At 38.2% G+C, this 22,657-nt stretch overlaps 4 protein-coding genes and 1 pseudogene across 4 annotated transcripts; 2 read left to right on the top strand and 3 right to left on the bottom strand.

The window, feature by feature from the left end:
- Positions 1 to 53: 53 nt before the first annotated feature.
- On the top strand, positions 54 to 1,177 carry LOC103455304 (uncharacterized; annotated as a pseudogene).
- Positions 1,178 to 1,912: 735 nt separating this feature from the next.
- Positions 1,913 to 2,467, bottom strand: LOC139191257 (uncharacterized mitochondrial protein AtMg00810-like). Its single transcript, XM_070811834.1, has one exon. It carries the CDS (start codon positions 2,465 to 2,467, stop codon positions 1,913 to 1,915), a length of 555 nt encoding a protein of 184 aa, XP_070667935.1.
- An 86-nt stretch (positions 2,468 to 2,553) lies between these two features.
- Positions 2,554 to 6,271, bottom strand: LOC139191256 (uncharacterized). Its single transcript, XM_070811833.1, has 4 exons — positions 5,489 to 6,271; positions 5,216 to 5,333; positions 5,043 to 5,152; positions 2,554 to 3,591 (listed from the first exon to the last, which is right to left on the bottom strand). Exons 1-4 carry the CDS (start codon positions 6,269 to 6,271, stop codon positions 2,554 to 2,556), a joined length of 2,049 nt encoding a protein of 682 aa, XP_070667934.1.
- Positions 6,272 to 12,016: 5,745 nt separating this feature from the next.
- Positions 12,017 to 14,552, top strand: LOC103455202 (glutaredoxin). The gene is made up of 4 exons (XM_008394788.4): positions 12,017 to 12,686; positions 12,884 to 12,972; positions 14,099 to 14,197; positions 14,320 to 14,552. The coding sequence occupies exons 1-4, from the start codon at positions 12,586 to 12,588 to the stop codon at positions 14,391 to 14,393; spliced, it is 363 nt and encodes a 120-aa protein (XP_008393010.2). The 5' UTR covers positions 12,017 to 12,585; the 3' UTR covers positions 14,394 to 14,552.
- A 759-nt stretch (positions 14,553 to 15,311) lies between these two features.
- LOC103455201 (LRR receptor-like serine/threonine-protein kinase GSO1) lies at positions 15,312 to 19,119 on the bottom strand. Its single transcript, XM_008394787.4, has one exon. It carries the CDS (start codon positions 18,553 to 18,555, stop codon positions 15,622 to 15,624), a length of 2,934 nt encoding a protein of 977 aa, XP_008393009.2. The 5' UTR covers positions 18,556 to 19,119; the 3' UTR covers positions 15,312 to 15,621.
- Positions 19,120 to 22,657: the final 3,538 nt, after the last annotated feature.

Here is a 22,657-nt window from a genome sequence, read left to right as displayed (position 1 = left end):
CTCTAAGTTTTTCCTCAACATGAGTATCTAATTTGTTCGAAAGTAATCCGGGAATGGATGTGGCACGTTGTAATTTGGAGGGCAATGCTGACGCTGTAGAGTTTTGTCCCCACGACAGGTGCCGCCATGTTCTGACAGCTTCAACATACATACTGCAAGAGGGTGATCGGCCGAGCCAAGCTGGAAGGATATCACTTTTTAACGTTGGTGCTGAATTGGGTCGGCTTGATTTGTTTCAGCGGATTGAAACAGCGGGTATTTTCAATACTAAGTGGAACCCAGTTGGAGACAGTGTGAGTCTCTTCTTGCTCAAGCCTACGTTGATGGTTACTTGAGAATTCACGGTCTAGAGTCGTGCTCAGATGAAGCTCAAGGAATGGAATGCTTATGTGTTCCTTGAGTAGTAAGCAATGAAAACATTTTAGGGTTTTCAATATGCTAAAGTGTTGTGAAATTTTGGTGCAGGGTTTTATTTGAAAGAGATAACTTATGAAAAGATCAGTCATTCCATGTGCCTTTTCCTAGATTGGAACCCTTCAACGACGTCTATCACCGTGGGGCTTTCAGATGGTTCAATCCGGGAATCCCAACTTGAGACAAACGAAATGTGGAATGCGCACGATTTTGAGGTTTGGACAACTTCATTTGATATCCACCAGCCCCAGTTGGTAAACTGGTTCAGATGACTGCAAATTCAAATGCTGGGATTTGCAGGACGGTCCTTCCAACTTGGCATTTCAGAACACAAAGGCCCACACAATGGGAGTTTGCTGCATAGCCAAAAATCCCAATGACACGAATAACGTAGTTACTGGTAGCTATGATGAGTACCTGAGGGTGTGGGATGTAAGATCAATATAAAAAACCTGTTAATGAAGCCTCTATTTGCTTAGGGGGAGGAGTGTGGAGAATCAAGTTCCATCCTTTTGCAGCTGGTCTCGTATTGACACCTTGTATGCACAACGGGTTTTCGATTGTCAACAATAATGAGGATAATACTGAAGTGATTGAAACATACAGCAAGCATGAGTCATTTGCATATGGAGCTGACTGGCACACAGACAAATCACTCAATGAAGGCAAAAGGAATAGCACTTTAGTTGCTACTTGCTCATTTTATGACCGGCTTCTTCGGATATGGACACCGGAAAGCAATTCGCAAGGTTTTTCCATTTGAGTACATCACTTTAGTTGAGCTGGGAACGATCCAAATGGTGTCACTTTCGGGGATTCTGCATTCGCACCTCATTAGGTACGGATTAGTCATGGAACCTATCTGTTGACTTTTGAAGTTTCTGATTTTTATTATGGAAATCATGATAAGAGCATACGCAGGTTACAAATATATAGGGGAGTTTGAGTGAGTTGTAAACTACACTCAACACTCAAGTTACCTATCCCAAATCTCCTTGAATCATGCTAAACAACCAGCATAGGGAACATAACTAAGCTCCTTGGATTAAAGAGTTGACAACAAGATAAAACCTTATACAAGTTGATAAGAACAAGAAGAAAATAAATGGCTATTAACTAGGTAAAACACTAATAGGGTTGACAAAAACCTTATTGCCCAGATAATACCAAGAAACCCTAATTATGAGGAACCCTAAGTAACCAGAGGTCTTTCAATACTCCCCTTCAAGCTGGATCCAGAAGGTTGATGGATCCAAGCTTGCCAAGAAGCTTTTGAAATTGATGGGAGGCTAATGGTTTGGTGAATAAGTCTGCAAGTTAATCGTAGCTCCTGACAAAATGAGTTTTGATGACCTGTGATTGTACTTGTGCACGAACGTAGTGACAGACAACTTCAATGTGCTTGGTTTTCTCGTGGGAGACGGGGTTGGAAGCAATGTGCATTGCTAACTGGTTGTCCCAAAAAAGGGACATGGATTGAGGAGTGAAGACACCAAAGTCACAGTAGACCTTTCAGCCATATTAGTTTACACACAGTAGATGCCATGGCTCGATATTTAGCTTCAGTACTTGATCTTGCAACGACTGTTTGCTTTTTACTTTTCCATGTAACAAGGTTACCTTCCACAAACGTGCAATACCCTGTTGTAGACTTACGATCAATAAAGTTGCCAGCCCAATCAGCATCATAATAACCTGTGATCTGAGAGCTCTCATTCTTCTTCATGATTATGCCACGACCCACTAAACTTTTTAGGTACCGAAGTATTCTTTTAAGAAGATTAAAATGCTCCATCGTGGGAGAGTGCATAAATTGGTTAGCAATGCTTACTGAATAAGCTATGTCAGGCCTTGTAATAGTCAAATATATCAACTTACTAACAAGTCGCTGATAATAGCTTATGTTTAGAAGTGGTTGCCCCTCTAAGCTAAGTTTGAGCTTGATGTCAAGAGGTGTATAGACAGGTTTAGCATCACTCATGTTTGCTTCCTTGAGAAGATCCAGAACATACTTCCGCTGGCTGAGAAAGAAACCCTTGTGAGAGGTTGCCATTTCTATGCCAAGAAAATATCTCAGTAAGTGATTGCAAAACATTGTTGTAGTGAATGCTTGAGCTAATTTATTTCTTTAGAATTGTCTCATGTAATGATCAAATTATCTACATATACGAGGATTATTAATTTCCCAGCAGTTCCTGTGCGCACAAACAGTGAAAAGTCTGCATTGCTTCTTTTAAAACCAACACTTGTAAGGATTGAACTGAGCTTGGCATACCAAGCTCTTGGTGACTGTTTAAGACCATAAATTGATTTGTGCAATTTACACACAACATCAGGTTCATGACTTTGAGGATGACCTGGGGGTAATCTCATGTAGACTTCTTCTTCAAGATCACCATGTAAAAAGGCGTTCTTTACATCCATTTGATACATAGGCCACCCTTTGTTAACAACAACTGAAATGAGTACTCTCACTGAGTTCATCTTTGCAACATGAGCAAAGGTTTCCTTGTAGTCCATATCAAATGTTTGAGTAAAGCCACGAGCCACTAATCTTGCCTTGTGTCTTTTTATGGATCCATCTGAGTTAAATTTAACCTTGTATATCCACTTACAACCTATTGTCTTCTTTCCCTTGGGCAGTGTCACAATGCTCCAAGTTTTATATTGATTAAGGGCATGCAGTTCATATTGTATATCTTGCTGCCAAACCTGTGAATGATTTGCTTCTTGAAATGATTGAGGCTCAACATGCTCAGATACATTACAAAGAAAAACGGCGTATTTAGATGACAGTTTTTGATGGGACACAAAGTTGGACAATGGATACCTTGGCTTGTAAGTGACAAAGTCTTGCAGTCTTGCTGGATAATGTCTTTCACGAATGGGATTTCGTCGAGGCGCAACAGAAAGAGACTCGTATGGAGATTCCTCAGGTGCAACGCTGTGGAGAGATTCATCTTCAACAGAAGTGTTGGTGTCACCACTTGAATCTGGTTGGTTAGTTTCAGCATGGAACTTTGTGTGATGTGCAAACACTATTGCCTTAGATTGAGTGACTTCAGTGGCAAGTATCTCAGTCTTTGGCAATGGAAAAAGGTCCAAGAAACACTCCCCCTGACTTGTACTATCCAGAGATTTGCTGTAATAAGGGTTAGTTTCATGAAATCTAACATCCTTGGAAACAATTAATCTCTTAAGTTATGGATTGTAACATTTGTATCCTTTTTGTGTGGACGAGTAACCAAGGAAAATACATTTGGTTGCCCTAGGATCTAGTTTGTCTTGATGCAAGGGTTGAGTATGGATAAAACAAATGCATCCAAAGACTTTAAGGTGTGACAAGTCCACTTTTCTATTGTTGACCATTTCCATTGGTGATTTGAACCCCAAAACCCTACTAGGTAACCTGTTGATCAGGTAAGCTGCTGCCATAACACTTTGAGACCAAAATTGTTTTGGTACATTCATTTGGAACATTATGGCCCTAGTTTTTTCAAGAAGATCTCGATTTTTTCTCTCGACAATACCATTTTGTTGGGGTGTGCCAATACAACTAGTTTGATGCATGATGCCATTGTAGCTTAAATATCGAGTCATGACTTGGGACATGTATTCGGTGCCATTATTAGACCTTAGAGTTTTGATTTGAAAGGAAAAATGATTTTTAACAAGGTTATGAAAGTTCTTAAACACTTCCATCACTTCACTCTTTGATTTTAACAAATATAACCAAGTGGCTCTTGAATAATCATTAACAAGGGTTATGAAATATTTGTAACCATCAGAAGATTCACTAGTTGGTCCCCATATATCAGAGTGTACAAGTTTAAAAAGATGAAAAGCCTCTAGACAAAGATGAACCTAGAGGTAGTCTAGTTGCCTTTGACATATGGCAAGTTTCACAGTGAATTTGTTCTTTGCCTAAGTCGGGAAACAAGGTTGACAAAACATGTTGAGAATTGTGAGTTAGTCGTTGGTGCCATAAGGAATGATCTTGAATGGAGGCATGGATGAACTTAGACTTGGCTTAGAATCCACTAGGAAAGCTTTTCGATATGTAATAGAGACCATCTAGGTAAAACCCTCACCAATCGTCCTTTTGGTGACATAATCCTGAAAAAATGGCTAAGGGCTGGTTTGGTATTGTTGTGCTTTGAAAAAAAACTGCTATGAGAATAAGCGGCTATGCTGTGAGAATAAACGGCTGTGAAATAAATCAACAGAGTGTTTGGTAAATTTTTTTGTAAAAGTGCTTTTGGAAAAAAAAAAAGCAGTCTAATAGTGGGTCTTTTCATTAAAGAAGCACTGTAGCTCCGTGTGCTTTGAAAAAAAACCAGTTTTCTAAAGTTGCAAACAGCAGCTTCAGTTTTTTCCTTTGATTTCAGCTTATTCTCACAGCAGCTTTCAAAATAAGCCTTTTTTTTTCAGTTTACCAAACACTTAAAACTCTCACAGCTTTTTTTCATGGGTGCTTTTTTTTAAGCACCTCACTCCCAAACTAGGTCTAAATAGTTTAAGGAATTTGTGATTTTTCCTACTGAGAGAAGTTGGAATGGAAATGAAGGAACATATAAGGCCATAAACTCTATTTGGTCTGATATCAAGTGAATTTTTCTATTTCCTACAATCCTAGCACCATCACCATTAGCTACAGACACATGTGATGGTTTATGAAGTTTCTCAAATTTATGCAAGTTTGACACTTGATTAGTCATATGATCTGTAGCACCTGAATCTGCAACCCAAAAATCATGCAACTCATTGATTTTAAGAGTAGTTTTGAAAGCATTCACGATACCTTTCATGTCTTGTTGAGGTAAGCGATCAACATCGGCCAAAAAACCTACAAACTTGCCCAACAATGCAGTGGCACTTCTATCTTCATGGTCAACAGCTCGATCTTCCCTTCCTTTCTCCTGTTGGAAATAGGCTGTAAACTCATTTATAAGAGTAACAGGATTTGCAATGAACTGTTGGCAAGAGAATATGCTCGACTTGTCTTATGTGCAGTCTTATCCTTCATGAATTCATGCTTGAGCTCTGGATGCAGGATCCATCACTTATCTCTTACATGCTCGATGTTGTCACAGTGTAGGCACTTCAGATAAAGGTTTTTTCCTTTGTGCCTTTTTTCATTTGTTAGATAAGCCCTAGCTTTAGTCACATTGGATTTTGTACCACTGTTCATGACTTTTCTTCTTACTTCCTCATGTTGGATGGTTGCACAAATGCTAGTGAAGGATGGTAGCTTAGGATTCATAAGGATATGACTTCTCAAATCCTTATATTTTGAGCTCAAGCTAGACAACAATTGAAATTTTTTATCTTCTTCAGTTCTTTTAAGAAGCACCATGGGATCAGTTGTGTGAGGTCTGTAGACATCCATTTCATTCCACATGCTTCTCAGAGAACCAAGATGTTGAACAAAAGTTTTACCTTCTTGTTGAATGTTGGAGATATCCTTCTTGAGTTGAAAGATGCGTGCAGAGTTGTTTTGATTACCATACATCTCCTTCACAGTTGTCCAGAGAGTGAGAGATGACTCGGAATAGTTGAAGATTTCAGCAATTTTCCTTTCCATGGAATTAAGCAACCATGACATAACCAATTGATCTTTACAAAGCCACCCTTCATATTTTGGAGAAGTAACTTTAGGAGTAGGATGACTGCCATTGATGAAACCAAGTTTGGATCTTCCACCAAGCACAAGACTAACATCTCTTGCCCATGACAAATAATTAAACTCATTCAGTAACACTGAACTGAGTCGTTGATTTGGATTGATATCCATTTCAGAGATGTGAGCAGAATGAGAAGCAATGGTGCTTTCATCCTCTGAATTCTCATCAGCCATATTTTTGTTGAAGGAAAATCACAACAAGTGAGATATACAGAGACAGGCTCAAAATGATGCCCACTTTGATAACATGTTGACTTTTGAAGTTTCTGATTTTATTATGGAAATCATGATAAGAGCATACACAGGTTACAAATATATAGGGGAGTTTGAGTGAGTTGCAAACTACACTGAACACTCAAGTTACCTATCCCAAATCTCCTTGAATCATGCTAAACAGCCAGCATAAGGAACATAACTAATCTCCTTGGATTAAGGAGTTGACAACAAGATACGACCCTTATACAAGTTGATAAGAACAAGAAGAAATTAAACGGCTATTAACTAGGTAAAACACTAATAGGGTTAACACGAACCCTATTACCCGAATAATACCGAGAAACCCTAAACATGAGGAACCCTAAGTAACCAGAGGTCTTTCAATACTATCTATCTTTTCTCGATTAAGTTAATACGAGAAATTCAAGTTCTGGCTATGTTAAGATTAAACAATGAACATGGTTACTACTTTCTTAACTAAAGCTAAGACAGGAACCCATGAAACATGGTCTGCTTTTGCTTCTACGATTGTTCTCAGTGGAGTTTGAATTAATCATTTTGTTTTTCTATTAATTACTTCAGGTTCTAGTTGTCTTAAGATTAAGCAACTAACACTTTACTAATTGCTAAGATTGGACAGCAACCTTGAAACAGGAAAAAGGGGGGGGGGTCCTGCTTTACTGGGATATTTCTGTTAGGAATGTCGGTACTACAAGATAGAGAATGCACAAAGTAAAGTAGAAAATGGACACCAAAAATTTATGTGGTTCGGCAATTTATGCCTACGTCCACCAAACAAGGATCAATCTTCACTATATGAAAAGATGAGTACAACAAGAGTAGTCTTACCAAGCCAAAGACAAGGCTTGATGGATACAAGAAAGTAGGACACACACTTTCTATCACACTAAACTTCACTCACACAATGTGTAGTGGAACACTCTCACTCTCACTCTCACTCTTGGAGTGGAACTCTAGCTTTGGACTTGATCCTTTGCTACTCACTACTCTCTTGATTTGTTGGTTCACTACAACATCACACCCATATTTATAGGTGAGGGTTTGGCATTCTACTAGTTTCTAGTGTATTCTTCAAACCTCTAGCATAGAAAGATCTAGACTAGCCACAAAAGTGTGGCTTCTAGATCTTTCCATTTGCAACCAAGGAAGCTAGTACTCTCTAGCTTCTTCCATCAACTTAATAACATGCTAGAATTGTCTAGCATGCTCCAGCCATCTCTCTTGCTTACTAGAATAATCTAGAACATTGATCATGGGCTGGACCATATACCAACAATCTCCCCCTCCAGTCCATGAGGGAGGAATTCCGATCATGACTCCAAGTTACCTGGAGTCCATCCCAGCAGCCTTAATGCAGAATTCCAACTTTGATTTTGTGACCACCTTTGTCAACATGTCTGAAGAATTATTATCGGTATGAATCTTCTTCAGCTGTAGCATCTTGTTCTCGATAGCATCTCTAATCCAGTGATAACGAATATCAATGTGCTTGGTGCGTGAATGGTATGCAGTGTTCTTGCTCAAATCCAGAGCACTCTGACTATCACAATAAACGCCATAATCACTTTGCTTAAAACCCAACTCTTGGAGAAACCGCTTCAGCCACAACAACTCCTTGCATGCTTCTGTAGCGGCTATGTATTCAGCCTCGGTTGTAGACAAAGCAACACACTTTTGCAACTTGGATTGCCAAGACACGGCTCCCCCTGCAAAAGTAAACAAGTACCCAGACGTAGATTTTCTGCCATCCAGGTCACCTCCCATGTCAGCATCTGTAAATCCTTCCAAGATTGGTTTGGAACCGCCAAAGCACAAGCACATCTTAGAAGTCCCCTTCAAATATCTGAGAATCCACTTAACAGCTTCCCAATGGTCTTTCCCTGGATTAGAGAGAAACCTGCTCACCACACCTACTGCATGAGCAATATCTGGCCGTGTGCACACCATTGCATACATGATACTTCCTACTGCTGAAGAGTAGGGAACAACTGCCATTTTCTCCTTTTCTTCATATGTTTTTGGACACGACTCTTTGCTCAACTTGATATGATTGGCTAAAGGTGAGCTTACCGATTTGGCTGCTTTCATGTTGAACCTTTCAAGCACCCGTTCAACATATTTTTCTTGTGACAGCCACAACTTCTTGGATTTTCTGTCACGAATTATCTCCATGCCCAAAATCTGCTTGGCTGGCCCTAAGTCCTTCATGTCAAAGGACTTAGATAACTCTTCTTTGAGCTTTTTAATCATAAAAGCATCTTGACCGACAATCAACATGTCATCAACATAAAGCAACAAAATGATGAATTTACCTCCAGAAAATTGTTTGATATAGACACAAGAGTCAGCATGAGTTCTCTTGTACCCATTACTCACCATGAATGAGTTGAACTTCTTATTCCACTGTCTCGGACATGCTCTCGGGCTTAGCGGCATCTCCTTCAATTGGCTCATGCAAATCCTTGCAATAGAGAATGTCCTCCATCCTTGGCTTCCATGTTACCCAATTGGAGTTGGTGAGTTTGATCATAGTGCCACTTCCTTCCATCTCGTAGTACGAGCCAACCGGGCTCTGATACCACTTGTTAGGAATGTCGGTACTACAAGATAGAGAATGCACAAAGTAAAGTAGAAAATGGACACCAAAAATTTATGTGGTTCGGCAATTTATGCCTACGTCCACCAAACAAGGATCAATCTTCACTATATGAAAAGATGAGTACAACAAGAGTAGTCTTACCAAGCCAAAGACAAGGCTTGATGGATACAAGAAAGTAGGACACACACTTTCTATCACACTAAACTTCACTCACACAATGTGTAGTGGAACACTCTCACTCTCACTCTCACTCTTGGAGTGGAACTCTAGCTTTGGACTTGATCCTTTGCTACTCACTACTCTCTTGATTTGTTGGTTCACTACAACATCACACCCATATTTATAGGTGAGGGTTTGGCATTCTACTAGTTTCTAGTGTATTCTTCAAACCTCTAGCATAGAAAGATCTAGACTAGCCACAAAAGTGTGGCTTCTAGATCTTTCCATTTGCAACCAAGGAAGCTAGTACTCTCTAGCTTCTTCCATCAACTTAATAACATGCTAGAATTGTCTAGCATGCTCCAGCCATCTCTCTTGCTTACTAGAATAATCTAGAACATTGATCATGGGCTGGACCATATACCAACAATTTCCAGTGGAAAGGCACCTTCACTATACATGAGCTTTGTAAACTAAAGAAATAGAGGGAGAAATATATATATTTATATAAAGGAACAATAAACTAATGTGTTCAAGTTTTCCGATGATAAATTTATATGAATGTCTTCCTTCAAGTGATGACGCAGTTCTCTTGTTTTTTGAGGTGATAAACATTGGCCCTTCCAGTAAACAGCGGTTTCTATTAGTATACAGTGGCTATAATTATGATAATTGCATTGTTCAGTTGGACAGTGAAAATATTAAACCCGAAGCTGAAGATCTCTCCAATCCTTATAATGTTAACAGGTAAGTTAACGGTAGTCATTATGTACATATGTTACCAAAACGGATATACTTCAAAGTGGGAGGAATAAACACAAAATCAGTAGTTCTTGTGTTAAACCTCAGGTTGAAGTATGAAAGAACGAGTTATCTTTTTAAAGATTTTGTTTCCCGTGTAGGTGGAGGAATTTTGATAGAACGATGTTCTGTTTAGCTGTGATTTGTGGAAGTTTGATTCTGTTACGTCCTTTAGTCCTTTTTATCCTGAAAATGAGGAAGAATTCTGAGAAACGGGGATGTTATGGAGCATTCACATTCTCCAGATTTGAGATATTTCTTGTAATACTTGCATTGTCTTGCATTAATGAGGCCTCTGCTGCTCTAGTTAGAGGTACTTTTTACTCTAGAACTGTTTCTTTTGCGCCCTCGTTTCTCTAAGTTTTACCATTGGCAGGAGTCGAAACATCTTTAGATTTGCTTAGATTTTCTATTTCATGTTTTAGTATATACAGACGAGTAATTGGATATCAGCATCGAGTCATAACCCGTTTATTTCCTTAAACTAGAACCCAATCAACATGCATTTTGTTGTTTGCTCTCTCATTCGTGACTTTCGGAAGGTAAACAATCCTTAATCTGACTGTTTTGGGAAGAGTTTCGAGCAGTCACACCCGAACCAGATGGAGCGGGTTTTGGAGTGCGAAAGGGGGCGAGAGCTCCTCAACTCCGAATTCTTCTATTGATTACAAATCAAAACCAAGAGGGTTGTACAAAGATTTAGAGGCTATTTTTGCATCCAAGTGAGAGAGAGAAAAGAGAGGAGTTTTCCCAACAGCAAAATATGTTCCAAATTGTTTTGCAATTGCTTGTATCTCAAGTCTCAACAGATAATGTATAGTTGACAGAAATCACATAACTCGTGATTCTAACAAGGATTGGTGGGTTCTCTCTCTCAACTTTCTGTTTTGTTTTTGTATGAATGATTGATAATCTTAAGACATCGTTTCGTACATTAAGCGGAATATTAACATACAAACAGTGTCACTATGTGCACACAGGACTTGAAAAAAAAATTAAAAAAATTAAATGCCATCTGGAAGAAAAACTTTAGTAATGTCCGTCTTATCACAATTTGCCTTTTGAACTTTCAATTTGGTCATGAGTTTGTTAATTGTTTGAAACGTGCCAAGTTAAAGGGTTGTTTCGTCTACCAAGTGCGAAATCATGTGGCTTTGCGAATGATAAATTATTCTGGTAGTTTGGATCAAATGAATTGAAGAAGATTGAGAGACAAAATGAATTGAAGAAAATTAAGAGACAAAAATTAACAAAAATATATGGGAGGTAAAAAGAGGTGTGTAAAACCCATTATATTTTCTCTGTAAGAGCATCTCCAGCAGAAGCCTAACTGCAAGGTCATTGACGAATCAACAGCCACTGCGCTGGTGACCTGCTCTCCCATAACAGATTGCACAAATGATTTGATTTCCATTCTATATGAATGATGCTTACAAGGTTCGAATTAATGTGATTTGATTATATTTAAATTATAATAGTTTGTGTATATATGATATCATTTTCTGCTTGTTACCTTGTGCTTGCTGCCTTATTAAAATGGCATGTACGATAGTAGTTGTTTCTTGCCTTATGAAACTATGACATTCTATATATGCTTACGAAGTTTGTGAACTATTAAATAATTTGTATTATAGCAATTGCTACTGCCGGTTGTGCCATTTACCAACCAAACCAGCCAACGGTTTTGGTTAAACCGATTTTCGGCAATCGCAAGAGAACGGTTGGTTGGCGATAGATGATTTTCGGTAATTGTGTATATATGGTTAGCTGGTAGCACAAAGAATTTGGCACAGTTTTCCAGTCGAACCCAACCCTAATTAGATTGACTGACGTCTGGAAACAAAGCCCCCCACCCCACCCCTAACCCCCGCATGGTGCCACACAGAGCCAAATGACTCATTGCCTTTCAATCCGAGCTGTTGGATTTCAAAGGGTTAAAAAAAAATGTCATTTCTTCTGCAACTGCCAGATGGGTAGATCCTGCCATCCAACGGCAATAATTTTGAACATCAACCATCAAGATTATTCTTACGATAAAACATTAAAAAAAACAAAAATTTTGAAAAAACAAAAAATAACCAAATTTTTTTTCTATAAATACCCTACCATATTCTTCATTTTCCACACCACAACTCAATATTATTTTTGCTACAATCTCTTATATAAATTTCTACCTTCCAAATCCTCTTGTTACCAATAAAATATAAAACATATACATGTATGTGAATAGTAATCGTCTTTACCTTGCCCTTTCACCTCTTAAACGAGTGAACCTGCACAAATACCATTTCTATTTAAAGTAAATAATAAGAATAATTTCATTGCCTTTCAGATGCTCTAATCCATTGCGTTCCGTTTAAACTCATTTCAAACTGGGATAATATAAATATATTATAACTAGTGGCTTTCGCCTTAAGCGAAAACGACGGAGTTAAAGGCATCACCGATTACGGTGTCGCTAAGAAAACGACAGAGACAAAAGCAACATCCAAATTGGAATTACCGAATCGAGTTCCTCGCTCTGTCTCGTTGATCGGCGAAGCTGATAAAATCACAGCTGATCTGATTCCAACACCTGTGCTCTTCCCTCCCTCTCTGTTCTTGTAATCTCTCGACACTAAGCAAACACATCTCCCTCGCTCTCTCTCTCTCTCTCTCTCTCTCTTTCAAATCGCATATAAAAAGGGGTCAAATGGGTTCACTGTTCACCAAGAGTATCAGCGAGGAACAGCTAGAAATGGCGCTCACCAAGGTCAAAAACATCGTCAACTCCAACCCAGTTGTGGTTTTCAGGTTTGTTTTTCTTTTAATTTCTCATCACCCAATTTACCAATTTCATGTATTTCTTTCTTTTTCTTACACATAAATTGTGGAATTAAATGTGTTTTTTGTGCCAATTAATTAGGTGATTAATCCAATTTGTTGTTAAAAAAATTTCATTAGCTTTGCTTAATAATTTGATGTGTTGTGTTGTTTGTTGTTGCTGGCAGTAAAACTTACTGTGGTTATTGCAAGAGGGTGAAGCAGCTGCTCACTCAGCTTGGAGCAACTTTCAAGGTCATTGAATTGGATGAGGGAAGTAAGTCTCCCTTTATCCTTTTTATTAGTTTTTGTTTGTGATTTGGTAGAATTTATTTTCCAATTTCATTACTGGACCATCAACTTTAAGAAAATAGAGTAAATCATATGGATTTAATAAGATTTTAACAAGGTTCAATGCACAATTAAGAACTTAATAGTCTGGGAGTCTTTAATTTATTCAAATTATAATCCTAACTGAGTTAGTAGCTCATAAAAAATATAAATTTGAAGTCTTTATAAAAAATATAAATTTGAAGTCTTTATTCCTGTGAAAGGAAGGCCTACTGACGCTCCGGTTAGAATATGCGATTACAGGACAGGGGTTCAGGGTCGAAGGGGTAGAGGAAAACCTAAAAGGACTTTGGAAGAGACTCTAAGAAAAGACTTAGAATACTTGGATCTAACGGAAGACGGGACACAAAACCGAGTGCAATGGCGTTCTAGGATTCATACAGCCAACCCCACTTAGTGGGAAAATGCTTTGTTGTTGTTGTTGTTGTTGAAGTCTTTATTCTTAAAGGAGTAAGGATTAAGGATATGACAAAGGAATCAAAAGTCCAAACAAGTCATCAACATTTAGAACAAATTTTGATGACTTTGCAGAACATTCCAGCAACGTAAATTTTGAGTCCTAAAGCAGTGAAAGGGTTTTTCACATAGAAGCCCTTTATAAGATTACAACTTAAAGAAAAAGCTTCAAACCCAATACTAAAAGCACCCTTCGTACTTTGCAATGGGACAAGTGCATCAAAGGAATATTGCAACTAAGAATCAATTAGAACATGATAAGTCGATAGTTGACGGGTTTCTTTCTCCAACTGAGCTGTTTTTTACAACACTAGTGTTGAGAGTATCAATCCCACATTGGAAAATGAGGGACTTTGCATGTGCTTATAAGTAGTTTGGCTATACTGTGGAACCTCGACTTCTTCAACTAGTTATTGTTATAGTGCCTAGTCCATTCCTAAGAAATTGAAACCCGAAACGGGTAAATGCTAATTCAGTGTCATGACAAGTAAACTGAGAATCTTCTTCTGATTGGTGTTATAAGAAGTTTCTAATGCTAAGCTACCCCTAAACTCGTAATACCAAATTACTAAGGAAGTCATGTTTGATTTTTGAAGTTGATGGAGGTGAAATGCAAGCAGCTCTAGCGCAGTGGACTGGGCAAACGACTGTACCTAGCGTGTTTATCGGGGGAAAACATGTTGGTGGTTGTGACTGTAAGTGCATATATTCTTGCTTATTCCATGTTTACTGCAATATGATATCAAAAAAAGACCCCTCAATTCATCTCAATTTAGTTGTTTTTCAAATAGTAATTTACTTTTTTTGGATCGTACAGCTGTTTTGGAGAAGCACAATGCAGGTCAGCTTGTGCCCCTTCTCACTGAAGCCGGTGCCCTTGCCTCCAAGTAACGACTTTGTCCCGCGAATGAAGAGGTGAAACTAAACTTACCCATATTCCTCCATCGGGGTTGAAGAAACGGACCTACATGAACAATGTAATAATAGTTTGATGAAAATAATGTAGCTACTTGAATCATTGTGCTTGAAAAGTCGTCGTTTTTCTGCCAAGTTTCCGTTGCGAATTTGACTACTTCTTTCGTTTCAAACTGAAAATGCTGAGCACACAACTGACATTGGCAAACACCAGCGTAAGTCTATACGCTACTTGAATACGGCAGTATATTTGATAGGGATGGTTGGGAGGGGACAAGATTTGGAGATGTATATCATCTCTGATACAGTAGTATATCTGATAGGGATGGTTGGGACTTGGGAGGGACAAGATATTGAGACACATATTGGGTGGATTCTGTCATAAAACCACTTGTGCTTTTGCAAGTTTGGCATCGTTGATTTAGGGCCTCAAAAGAGTGGTAGAGTTTGAGTTGTACAAGGAGGTGCGGCCCTCTAATTATGCAGGTCCAAAGTTCAAACGCCTGCTTAGAGTCGGCCTAACATTTGAAGACTCGGCAGCACAAGTCTTTGTTTAGTGAAAGAATATTGTCGCTATGGTGTCGGCAAATAACATTGGTGGATAATATGTCAATATCAAAATGTATCAATGTTTTATTAATATTTGTATTTTTATTACATATACAAATATCGATAGTTTTATCAACTATCAATACTATAGATACAGAAATCGATGTTATCGTTATCAGTACATTGGTGGATAATATGTCAATGTTAAAATGTATCAACGTCCAATTAATACTTGTATCAATATTACATATACAAATATCGATAGTTTTATCAACTATTAATACTATAGATGAAGATATCGATGTTATCGTTATCAGTACAAAACCCAATGACGAACGTATAGCGTAGAGAATTTCTACTCTTCTTTAGAACAAAGAAATATGGAGCAACTCAACATTGGTTGGTGTGAATCACCCACTTCAATAAGAGAATCCAATTCAAAATGCCTCTTTACTGTAGAAATCTATACGCTGAAAAAACTCAACCATTTCCACCCAGGTTTAAAAAAAAATACTGAAAAAATTAAAGTAAAGAGAGATTGTACAACAATTTAGTTAAAAAAATGTAAGAAGGAGGTAAAAGATGACTTGGGTAATTTCCATGGATTTCGAACTCTTGGGTAATATTCATGGCTTCGAACTAAGTTATTTACTATTTACCATGGCATCTTCTTTTCACTGTGTGGTGTAGAGTATAGTGCATGCTGCTGTTGCTGCATTTCTTCATCTTTTGAATTGACGAGAGCCAAAGAGTCCACATTCCAACACTCACCACCCCTCTTCTTCTCATTCCCAAAACCCCACAACTCCTCTTCCCTCTTGCACTCCGCCCCGCCTCCGCCGCCGTCCATATTCGAGACGGAAACTCTTCTCCAGTTGCACCACATCCTCAGCATGACATAAAGCATCGCCAAGCATATTACTGCAGACGTTAAAACAATGGCCACTGTAATCCCAGTCTCTGCAGCAGCAGAAAGGCCCTTCTTCCTCTGCCTTTCGGATTCCGAACACGACGCTAGTGGTGGGCCGCAGAGCTTTGGATTACTCGAGAAGGAGCTGGGTGGGAATCCTGAAAAGGTTGATGGGATTTGACCTTGGAGGTGATTATTTGATAGGTTTAGCATGTGCAGGCTTGTCAGCTTTCCGAGTGAGGACGGAACTTCTCCTTGGAGTTGATTGGAAGAAAGATTCAATCTCTCCAACTTCATTAGGTTTCCGAGGGATGATGGGATTTTTCCGGAGAGGAAGTTTTCGCTTAGATCGAGGATTACTTGCAGCTCAGTGAGTTCTCCTAGCCCGGATGGGATCGAACCGGTTAAGTTGTTTTCTGAGAGCCTCAGTTCATATAGCTTCTCGCATTGCCCGATCGTTGATGGGATTGAACCCGAAAAACTGTTTCTTTGAAGATTGAGAACATTGAGAGAAGTGAGATTTCCTATCTCCTCCGGGATCATGCTTGAGAGGCTGTTGCCTTGCAGAGAAAGTTTCAGTAACTTCGAACAGTTGCCGATCTCTGCCGGTAGTGTTCCTTGGAAGTTGTTTGTTGACAAGTCAAGTTCTCCCAACTCTTGTAAGCTCCCTAACCATGCAGGTATTTTTCCTTCGAATCGGTTGTTACTCAGTAGAAAATGCTCGATAAGCTTTGCAGAAGACAATTGAGGTGGCACTTCTCCTGTCAGATTGTTGAATGACAAGTCAAGAAATTTGAGCTGTGTGAGCTGGCCGAATTCAGAAGGGATGGTGCCGGCGAGGTGATTGTATGCAAGGCGGAGACGGGTTAAGTTTCTAGCCATCGCTAGTCTAGAAGGGATTGAACCTGAAAAGCTGTTGTTTGTCAAGTCCACTTTGGTCAGAGAACTCGAACCAGACAGTGGATAGAGGCTTCCATTAAACCGGTTGTGGGAAAAATTTATGATCTTGAGGTTTTTGAGAAGAAAAAGGGATGCAGGAAGAGGGCCTTCAAGGGAGTTGTTGTAAAGGGTAATGGTGCTTAGCTGAGAAATGAATCGAAATGTGGGTGGCAAGGTTCCGGTGAGTTTATTATCTGCCAAGGCCAGTAACCGGAGACTTCTGCAGTAACCTAAGCTTGGCGGGATAGGTCCTGACAAGCCGTTCTGCCTCAGGTGAAGCAGAACAAGACTCTTAAGCTTTCCAATCGTTGCAGGGATGGAGCCCGTGAAATGGTTTCCGAAAAAATCAATTTCTATTAGCTCTGTGCAATTGGTTAACTCTCTTGGTATGGATCCTGACAGCTGGTTGTCATACAGGTAAAGGGTTTTCAAAATTTTCAGCTTCCCAATCTCTGCCGGGATTCTACCTGTGATCATGTTTCCGAACAGATACAGATTTTCTAGGTAGCTCATGTTTCCTATTTCAGGAGGTAGAGTTCCAGTGAAGCTGTTGTTATTGAGTACAAGATCTGTGAGATTCTGTAGCTTGTCCAGGGCAGTTGGCAGCTCTCCTTCGAAAGTGTTATCCGAAAGGTCTAGCTGTTGGAGTGAAGAGCAGCTGAGTAGGTCTAGAGGAAATTTTCCAGTGAGCTTGTTTCGAGCGAGAAGAAGTTGTCGAAGATTTGAGTTGCTGAGGCAGAAATTGCTTGAAATTGTACCTGTCAAGGCATTATCAGACAGAACCAAAGATTCGAGATTCTTTAGTTGCGTGCTGAGGAGGCCTATGCTTCCTGAGAGGTTGTTTCGCGACAAGTCAAGAATCTCGAGCTGTGCTAATTGGTTAAGCCCTGAAGGGATATCGCCGTTCAATCTGTTCCCTGCCAAATTTAAGTAGTTTAAATTTGCGAGCTGGCTTAGCGCGTAAGGAATTGTTCCAGAGAGGCTGTTGTTGGCCAGGTTCAAGATTTGCAGCGATTTAAGTGATCCGATCGAAGAAGGGATATCTCCTTCAAGCATGTTGTTGGATGCTGCAAAGTTTTGAATCTCTTCGAGGCCATGAATCTCTTCTGGTATGAGGCCAGTGAGGCTATTGTTCTGCAGATCAAGAGATGTCAGCTTCTTCAAATCACCAATTTCAACTGGAATGCTTCCATTTAATTGGCAGTAGGCAAGTCCCAACACTCTCAGCTCAGTCAGGTTTCCAATGCTTGGTGGAATTGCACCTGAAAACAAGTTATCTCCTATCCGAAGAACTTGTAAGTTCCTCAAAAGGCCTATTTCTGCAGGAATCTCGCCGGAGAGAAAGTTCGAGTAGAGGAGGAGTGTTTTGAGACCTTGAAGCTGTCCCAACTCGGGAGGAAGTGGACCAGCGAGGGAATTTGAAGAGAAATCGAGTGTTTGGATCGAAGAGAGTTGCGAAAGCTCGCGAGGGATTTGACCGGCTAATCCTGATCCCGATAGGTTAAGACCAATAATATGCAGCTGATCGTCTGAACACGATAGGCCATTCCAACTGCATATATGAGCACTTGGAGACCAGTTGCTCAAAACTCCTACTGGATCAACAAGTTCTGATTTGATTCTCAGAAGTAGGGAGGAAACCCTCGAATCGTCTCCGAGAGAAACAGCAAGAACAGCATAAATTATTCCAAAAAACAGCAAGAAATGAGACATTTCAACGCTGCCAATTACAAAATGCATGATCAAGATCAAGCAGAAACCAAACTATCTGAGATCAATTTCGAAGATTTAGTAGTATTTCTACTCAGAAATTTCATGTTGAAAGAAATACAAATGGAAACAAGAGATGGAATGAGAACCGGAGGAGGGAATTTGATTAAGAGTTAAGACAAGAAGTTTAAAACTATGGTGGGATAAATGGATGCCTTGGAGTTTAAATACTCTTCTGCAGTAGAACTAGGCTTACCTAATCAGTTTGAAAAGCAAGTTGATAACTAACATGCATAAAAAATAATTAGGGTTTTTTTTTGTTTGCTCGATTGTAGCGATCAGCTGATTAAAAGCATTCACCTCATGCACTTGAAGTCCCGATTTTGACCCCTCCTTCCCCAATATCGCTTATATCGAAAGTAATTAGGCTTTAAGCACAGAGGTCTTCTCTTTTTTAAGGTAGCAATCTTTCTCACCTTTTTTCTAGTTCTGCTAAAAGATATGATGATTTTCCTCTCCTTTTTCTTCTCATCAAGGAATGTTATGGATGCTGAAAGATGTTTTTAGAATCTTATGGAGGTGTGGGGAAGGGAAGTGCATGGAGAGATAAGGGTAGTGTAAGCATGGCTAAAAGAAGAAACGCTTAGTAGAAAAGTATTCCACTTGCAACCTAACAGTAAGTTCAAGAGGTGGACCTCACTCTAGGCTCACTTTAAATTTGAAGTTGATATTCGCTGTCTGATTAGGACAATTCTTACGCTGAGTGTCAATGTAGAATTAGCTATAACTAAAATACAGAGTCTCATAATTTTACGAGAAGTGCCCTACAGATAACGTGGTTAGGTAGTATTCCCCAAAATTTCTTCTTTAGTGTGAATATACTATCGGCTATCCACGTAGCTGTCATGATTTTTTTTTTCTTTCTAATATCCAATTTACAATTATTCCAAGAAGAATTGAGTAGCATTGGACTTTCTTATGGACATGTTCAATTTAACTTCTAGGATTGTTGGTCCACTAAATAGGTACAAATCCATGATGCTGTTGTAGCTACAGAATGTAGAAAAAAGGGCTTAGAAAAATTGATAGATTCATGCATCTTTCTACTGTCAATTTGCATTAGGGTTTCCACGTTCCAGGATCTAAAAACAACTAAATGAGGAACAAAAGGAAATAAATTCTGGCATGTACAATTGAATGCTTTCCTTCTTATTGACAACTATCGTTCATGAAATTAGAATGTTGTATTTGTTCCAACATAACGAAGACTAAACGTTACTAGACCAAATGACTAAGTACTCAAAGTTAGTAGTTCAATGAAGTGAGATTGAATGCCTATATTAACATAGTTTCTAGCCCTTCACAAGTTTTCTTATGTTTGAAGTATATATATGCTTTTGGTCGTTTTAAAAGATGGAGTACTAGTTAGAGGAACTCTACCTTACGAATTTTCCTGCCTCCGCTTAACCTTTTCTCCCCCACCTAGAAAGGATTTTGCTTCCCTGATTCGTAAAAGAAAGAAGAAGAGGGCCGACTCTGTCATTTCGAGACGGAATTAGTTCTTTCATTCATTTTGGGATGGGTCGTGACACAATTTTTTTGCGGAGCTCACTCCATTATATATTTTAATGATCTAACCGTCTATCTTTTAGAAAATTATTCATTTGATGATGTTCTAAAAAATATATAGATCAGATCGTTAAAATATATTACGAAATGAATCTCACCAAAACTTGTATAAATAAAGTAGTGACACGGATCCGTCTATATATATATATATTTCTATTGTAACCTAAACTACCAAATACCAAATTAAATACAGGAAGAAAACACAAACCAAAACAACCTCATTGGACTGATCAATCATGGTGAAACGCGCAATAGAGAAGATCCAAATATCATGTGAGGTTTGGTGTAATACATTCAAACATGCTGCGTTGGCCAGAATTAAATTTAATTAGGTATAATCTAATCAGAATATATATAATTGCCTCAGTAATTGTATAATTAATGTATTATTGAAGGGATTATTCTTGCTACTAGTGAACCCTAAAACAAGAGGACAAACAAGGTTGCTTCAAAGTCGGGTTTCTAAATCTTTTGATAGAGAAGTTCTCTCTAAGTGCTTAGCTATCCGCCATAGCTTTATATCTTTTCGACTTTGCTTGGTTTTCAGGATCAAGAAAGAGAGAAACAATATGGATGAATCAAGTCTGAAAAATTGTTGTGGTACTAGATTACCGTCACGTAGTGTGATTAGTTAGGTGATAGAAGATGAAGTAGCGATGAACTTTAGAGTAGTAGTATGACTTTTTAGCGAAAATGGTTTCTAAGATTGGCATAACTCTTCACTTTGGTCCACTTCTATTTATTTCCAATCTTAGGGACCAAAGTGAGGAGTTATGTCAATCTTAAAGTACATTATTGTTAAAAAAAACTTAATAGTATTATAAATATACACGTGTTATGTTATGATTATCAATCACGGCTTGCAGTGGTGTTACAATCTCGCAGAAAAGTTGCCCTCAAATGCTTGATTAGGAAAGGGAAAGATCATATCACGCCCAAATGCTTATTTTTCACTTCTAGTTTTTTCTATATAGGATACCTTTTTTTTCATCTTTATTCCTTTCAATTATTTGGACAAGAAAATTTGAAGTAGCAATTATTTTCTAGAGTGGATATAATTACCAAATAGACTACATAAAGGTAAAAAGTGAACCAAGTGTTTGCACATGCAACAAGTTGGTACTAGGTCACCAACATTTTCATGGCCGCAAATCTACTTGCTCAAGATGTGCTCACATATGAGCTTGAATTTAGAGAGCCCTTCAATAAGGTTTACTTTGAATTATATTTCAGTTTATCTAAATCGCTGAGGAAGATTTAGAAAGACTTAGAAAGAGACTTTATGTTAGATCCCACATCGTCTAGGGGAGTGGATCATCTATGCCTTATATGTACATGCCCACCTCCTTTAGTATGAGGCATTTTGGGAACTCACTGACTCGAGTTCCATCGGAACTCCGAAGTTAAGCGAGTTTGGCTAGAGCAATCTCAGAATGGGTGACCCACTGGGAAGTTGCTCATGAATTCCTAAAAACAAAACCGTGAGGACGTGGCCAGACGGAGTCGGGTCCGTGATTTGATGCTTTAAGAGAAAATATAGAGTACTTGGAGCAAACAAAAGATATGGCGTAAAATCGAACGCAGTAAAATTCTAATAGTCATACAGTTGACCCCACTTAATGGAGTAAAGCTTAGGTGTCACTTTTTTTATAACCATTTGTTGTCTTGAACAACAATGTTCGTTTAATTTTAACTCCAACTAAATGTCTCTCTCTCTCTCTCTCTCTCTATATATATATATATATATATATATATATATATAGTATTATATTTTCCTTTATATATTATAGATTTATTCGGTTTGTTAAACACCTAATATATATTCTTTTGTAGTTTTCTTTCTGACTGCATATTATACATTCTATCACCTTATTTTATTTCAATACAAGAAATAAGAGGAAAAAAATGTTAATCTCCACCAAACCAGAAGACAATTAAGTTTAAATTATATATAATATCACTCAAATAATTAAGCAACACAGACAAAAGAGAAGGTACATCATTAAAGTCATTTCAAAGTAATATTTATTATGGAATTTTAACGAAAAGTTCTCGATACTGTTCACTTTAACGAAAATCCATTTTTTTACATTAAAAAGTCAATCATGGTACTATTCACTTTATCCTTTATTTTGTTCTTATCATTAAAACTCAAAGTTTTCAAACCTCTATCATTAGTTTTCCTTATTTATTAATTATATCAACACCAAACAAACAATTTTAATTATTTCTAAAATTAAAAAAAATCCTCCAAATAGTGTACTTTTTTACTTTTTAATAAATATATTAATTAAAAATTAACTTATTAATAATTAATCCCGGATTATAATTTTTGATGACATGTAATACTCTCAAGAACATGGACTCTTTTATCTTTGAGAAATGAGAAGTCAAGTATTAATATCCTTCTAAACCTTTTATTTTTTTAGTTTATATATTTCCCTTGGATCTTTCGGGGCATGTTGACTTTACTTTGCTTTTTTTTTTCTATAAATTTTATTTT

This window comes from Malus domestica, chromosome 14, assembly GCF_042453785.1.
Source record: "Malus domestica chromosome 14, GDT2T_hap1".
NCBI lineage: Eukaryota > Viridiplantae > Streptophyta > Magnoliopsida > Rosales > Rosaceae > Malus > Malus domestica.
Note: the sequence above shows the minus strand (reverse complement) of the source record. Positions and strands in the feature narration are given on the sequence as shown.

Excerpts from the sequence above, each read along its gene's own strand:
- LOC139191257 (XM_070811834.1), bottom strand. The coding sequence starts at position 2,467 with ATGGCAACCTCTCACAAGGGTTTCTTTCTCAGCCAGCGGAAGTATGTT.
- LOC139191256 (XM_070811833.1), bottom strand. The coding sequence starts at position 6,271 with ATGGCTGATGAGAATTCAGAGGATGAAAGCACCATTGCTTCTCATTCT. Across the intron at positions 5,334-5,488 it reads ACTGTGACAACATCGAGCAT|GAGAAAGGAAGGGAAGATCG; the intron begins GTAAGAGATAAG and ends TATTTCCAACAG. Across the intron at positions 3,592-5,042 it reads ATGGTGATGGTGCTAGGATT|GATGTTAGATTTCATGAAAC; the intron begins GTAGGAAATAGA and ends ATTGTTTCCAAG.
- LOC103455201 (XM_008394787.4), bottom strand. The coding sequence starts at position 18,555 with ATGCATTTTGTAATTGGCAGCGTTGAAATGTCTCATTTCTTGCTGTTT.
- LOC103455202 (XM_008394788.4), top strand. The coding sequence starts at position 12,586 with ATGGGTTCACTGTTCACCAAGAGTATCAGCGAGGAACAGCTAGAAATG. Across the intron at positions 12,973-14,098 it reads CATTGAATTGGATGAGGGAA|TTGATGGAGGTGAAATGCAA; the intron begins GTAAGTCTCCCT and ends TGATTTTTGAAG. Across the intron at positions 14,198-14,319 it reads ACATGTTGGTGGTTGTGACT|CTGTTTTGGAGAAGCACAAT; the intron begins GTAAGTGCATAT and ends TGGATCGTACAG.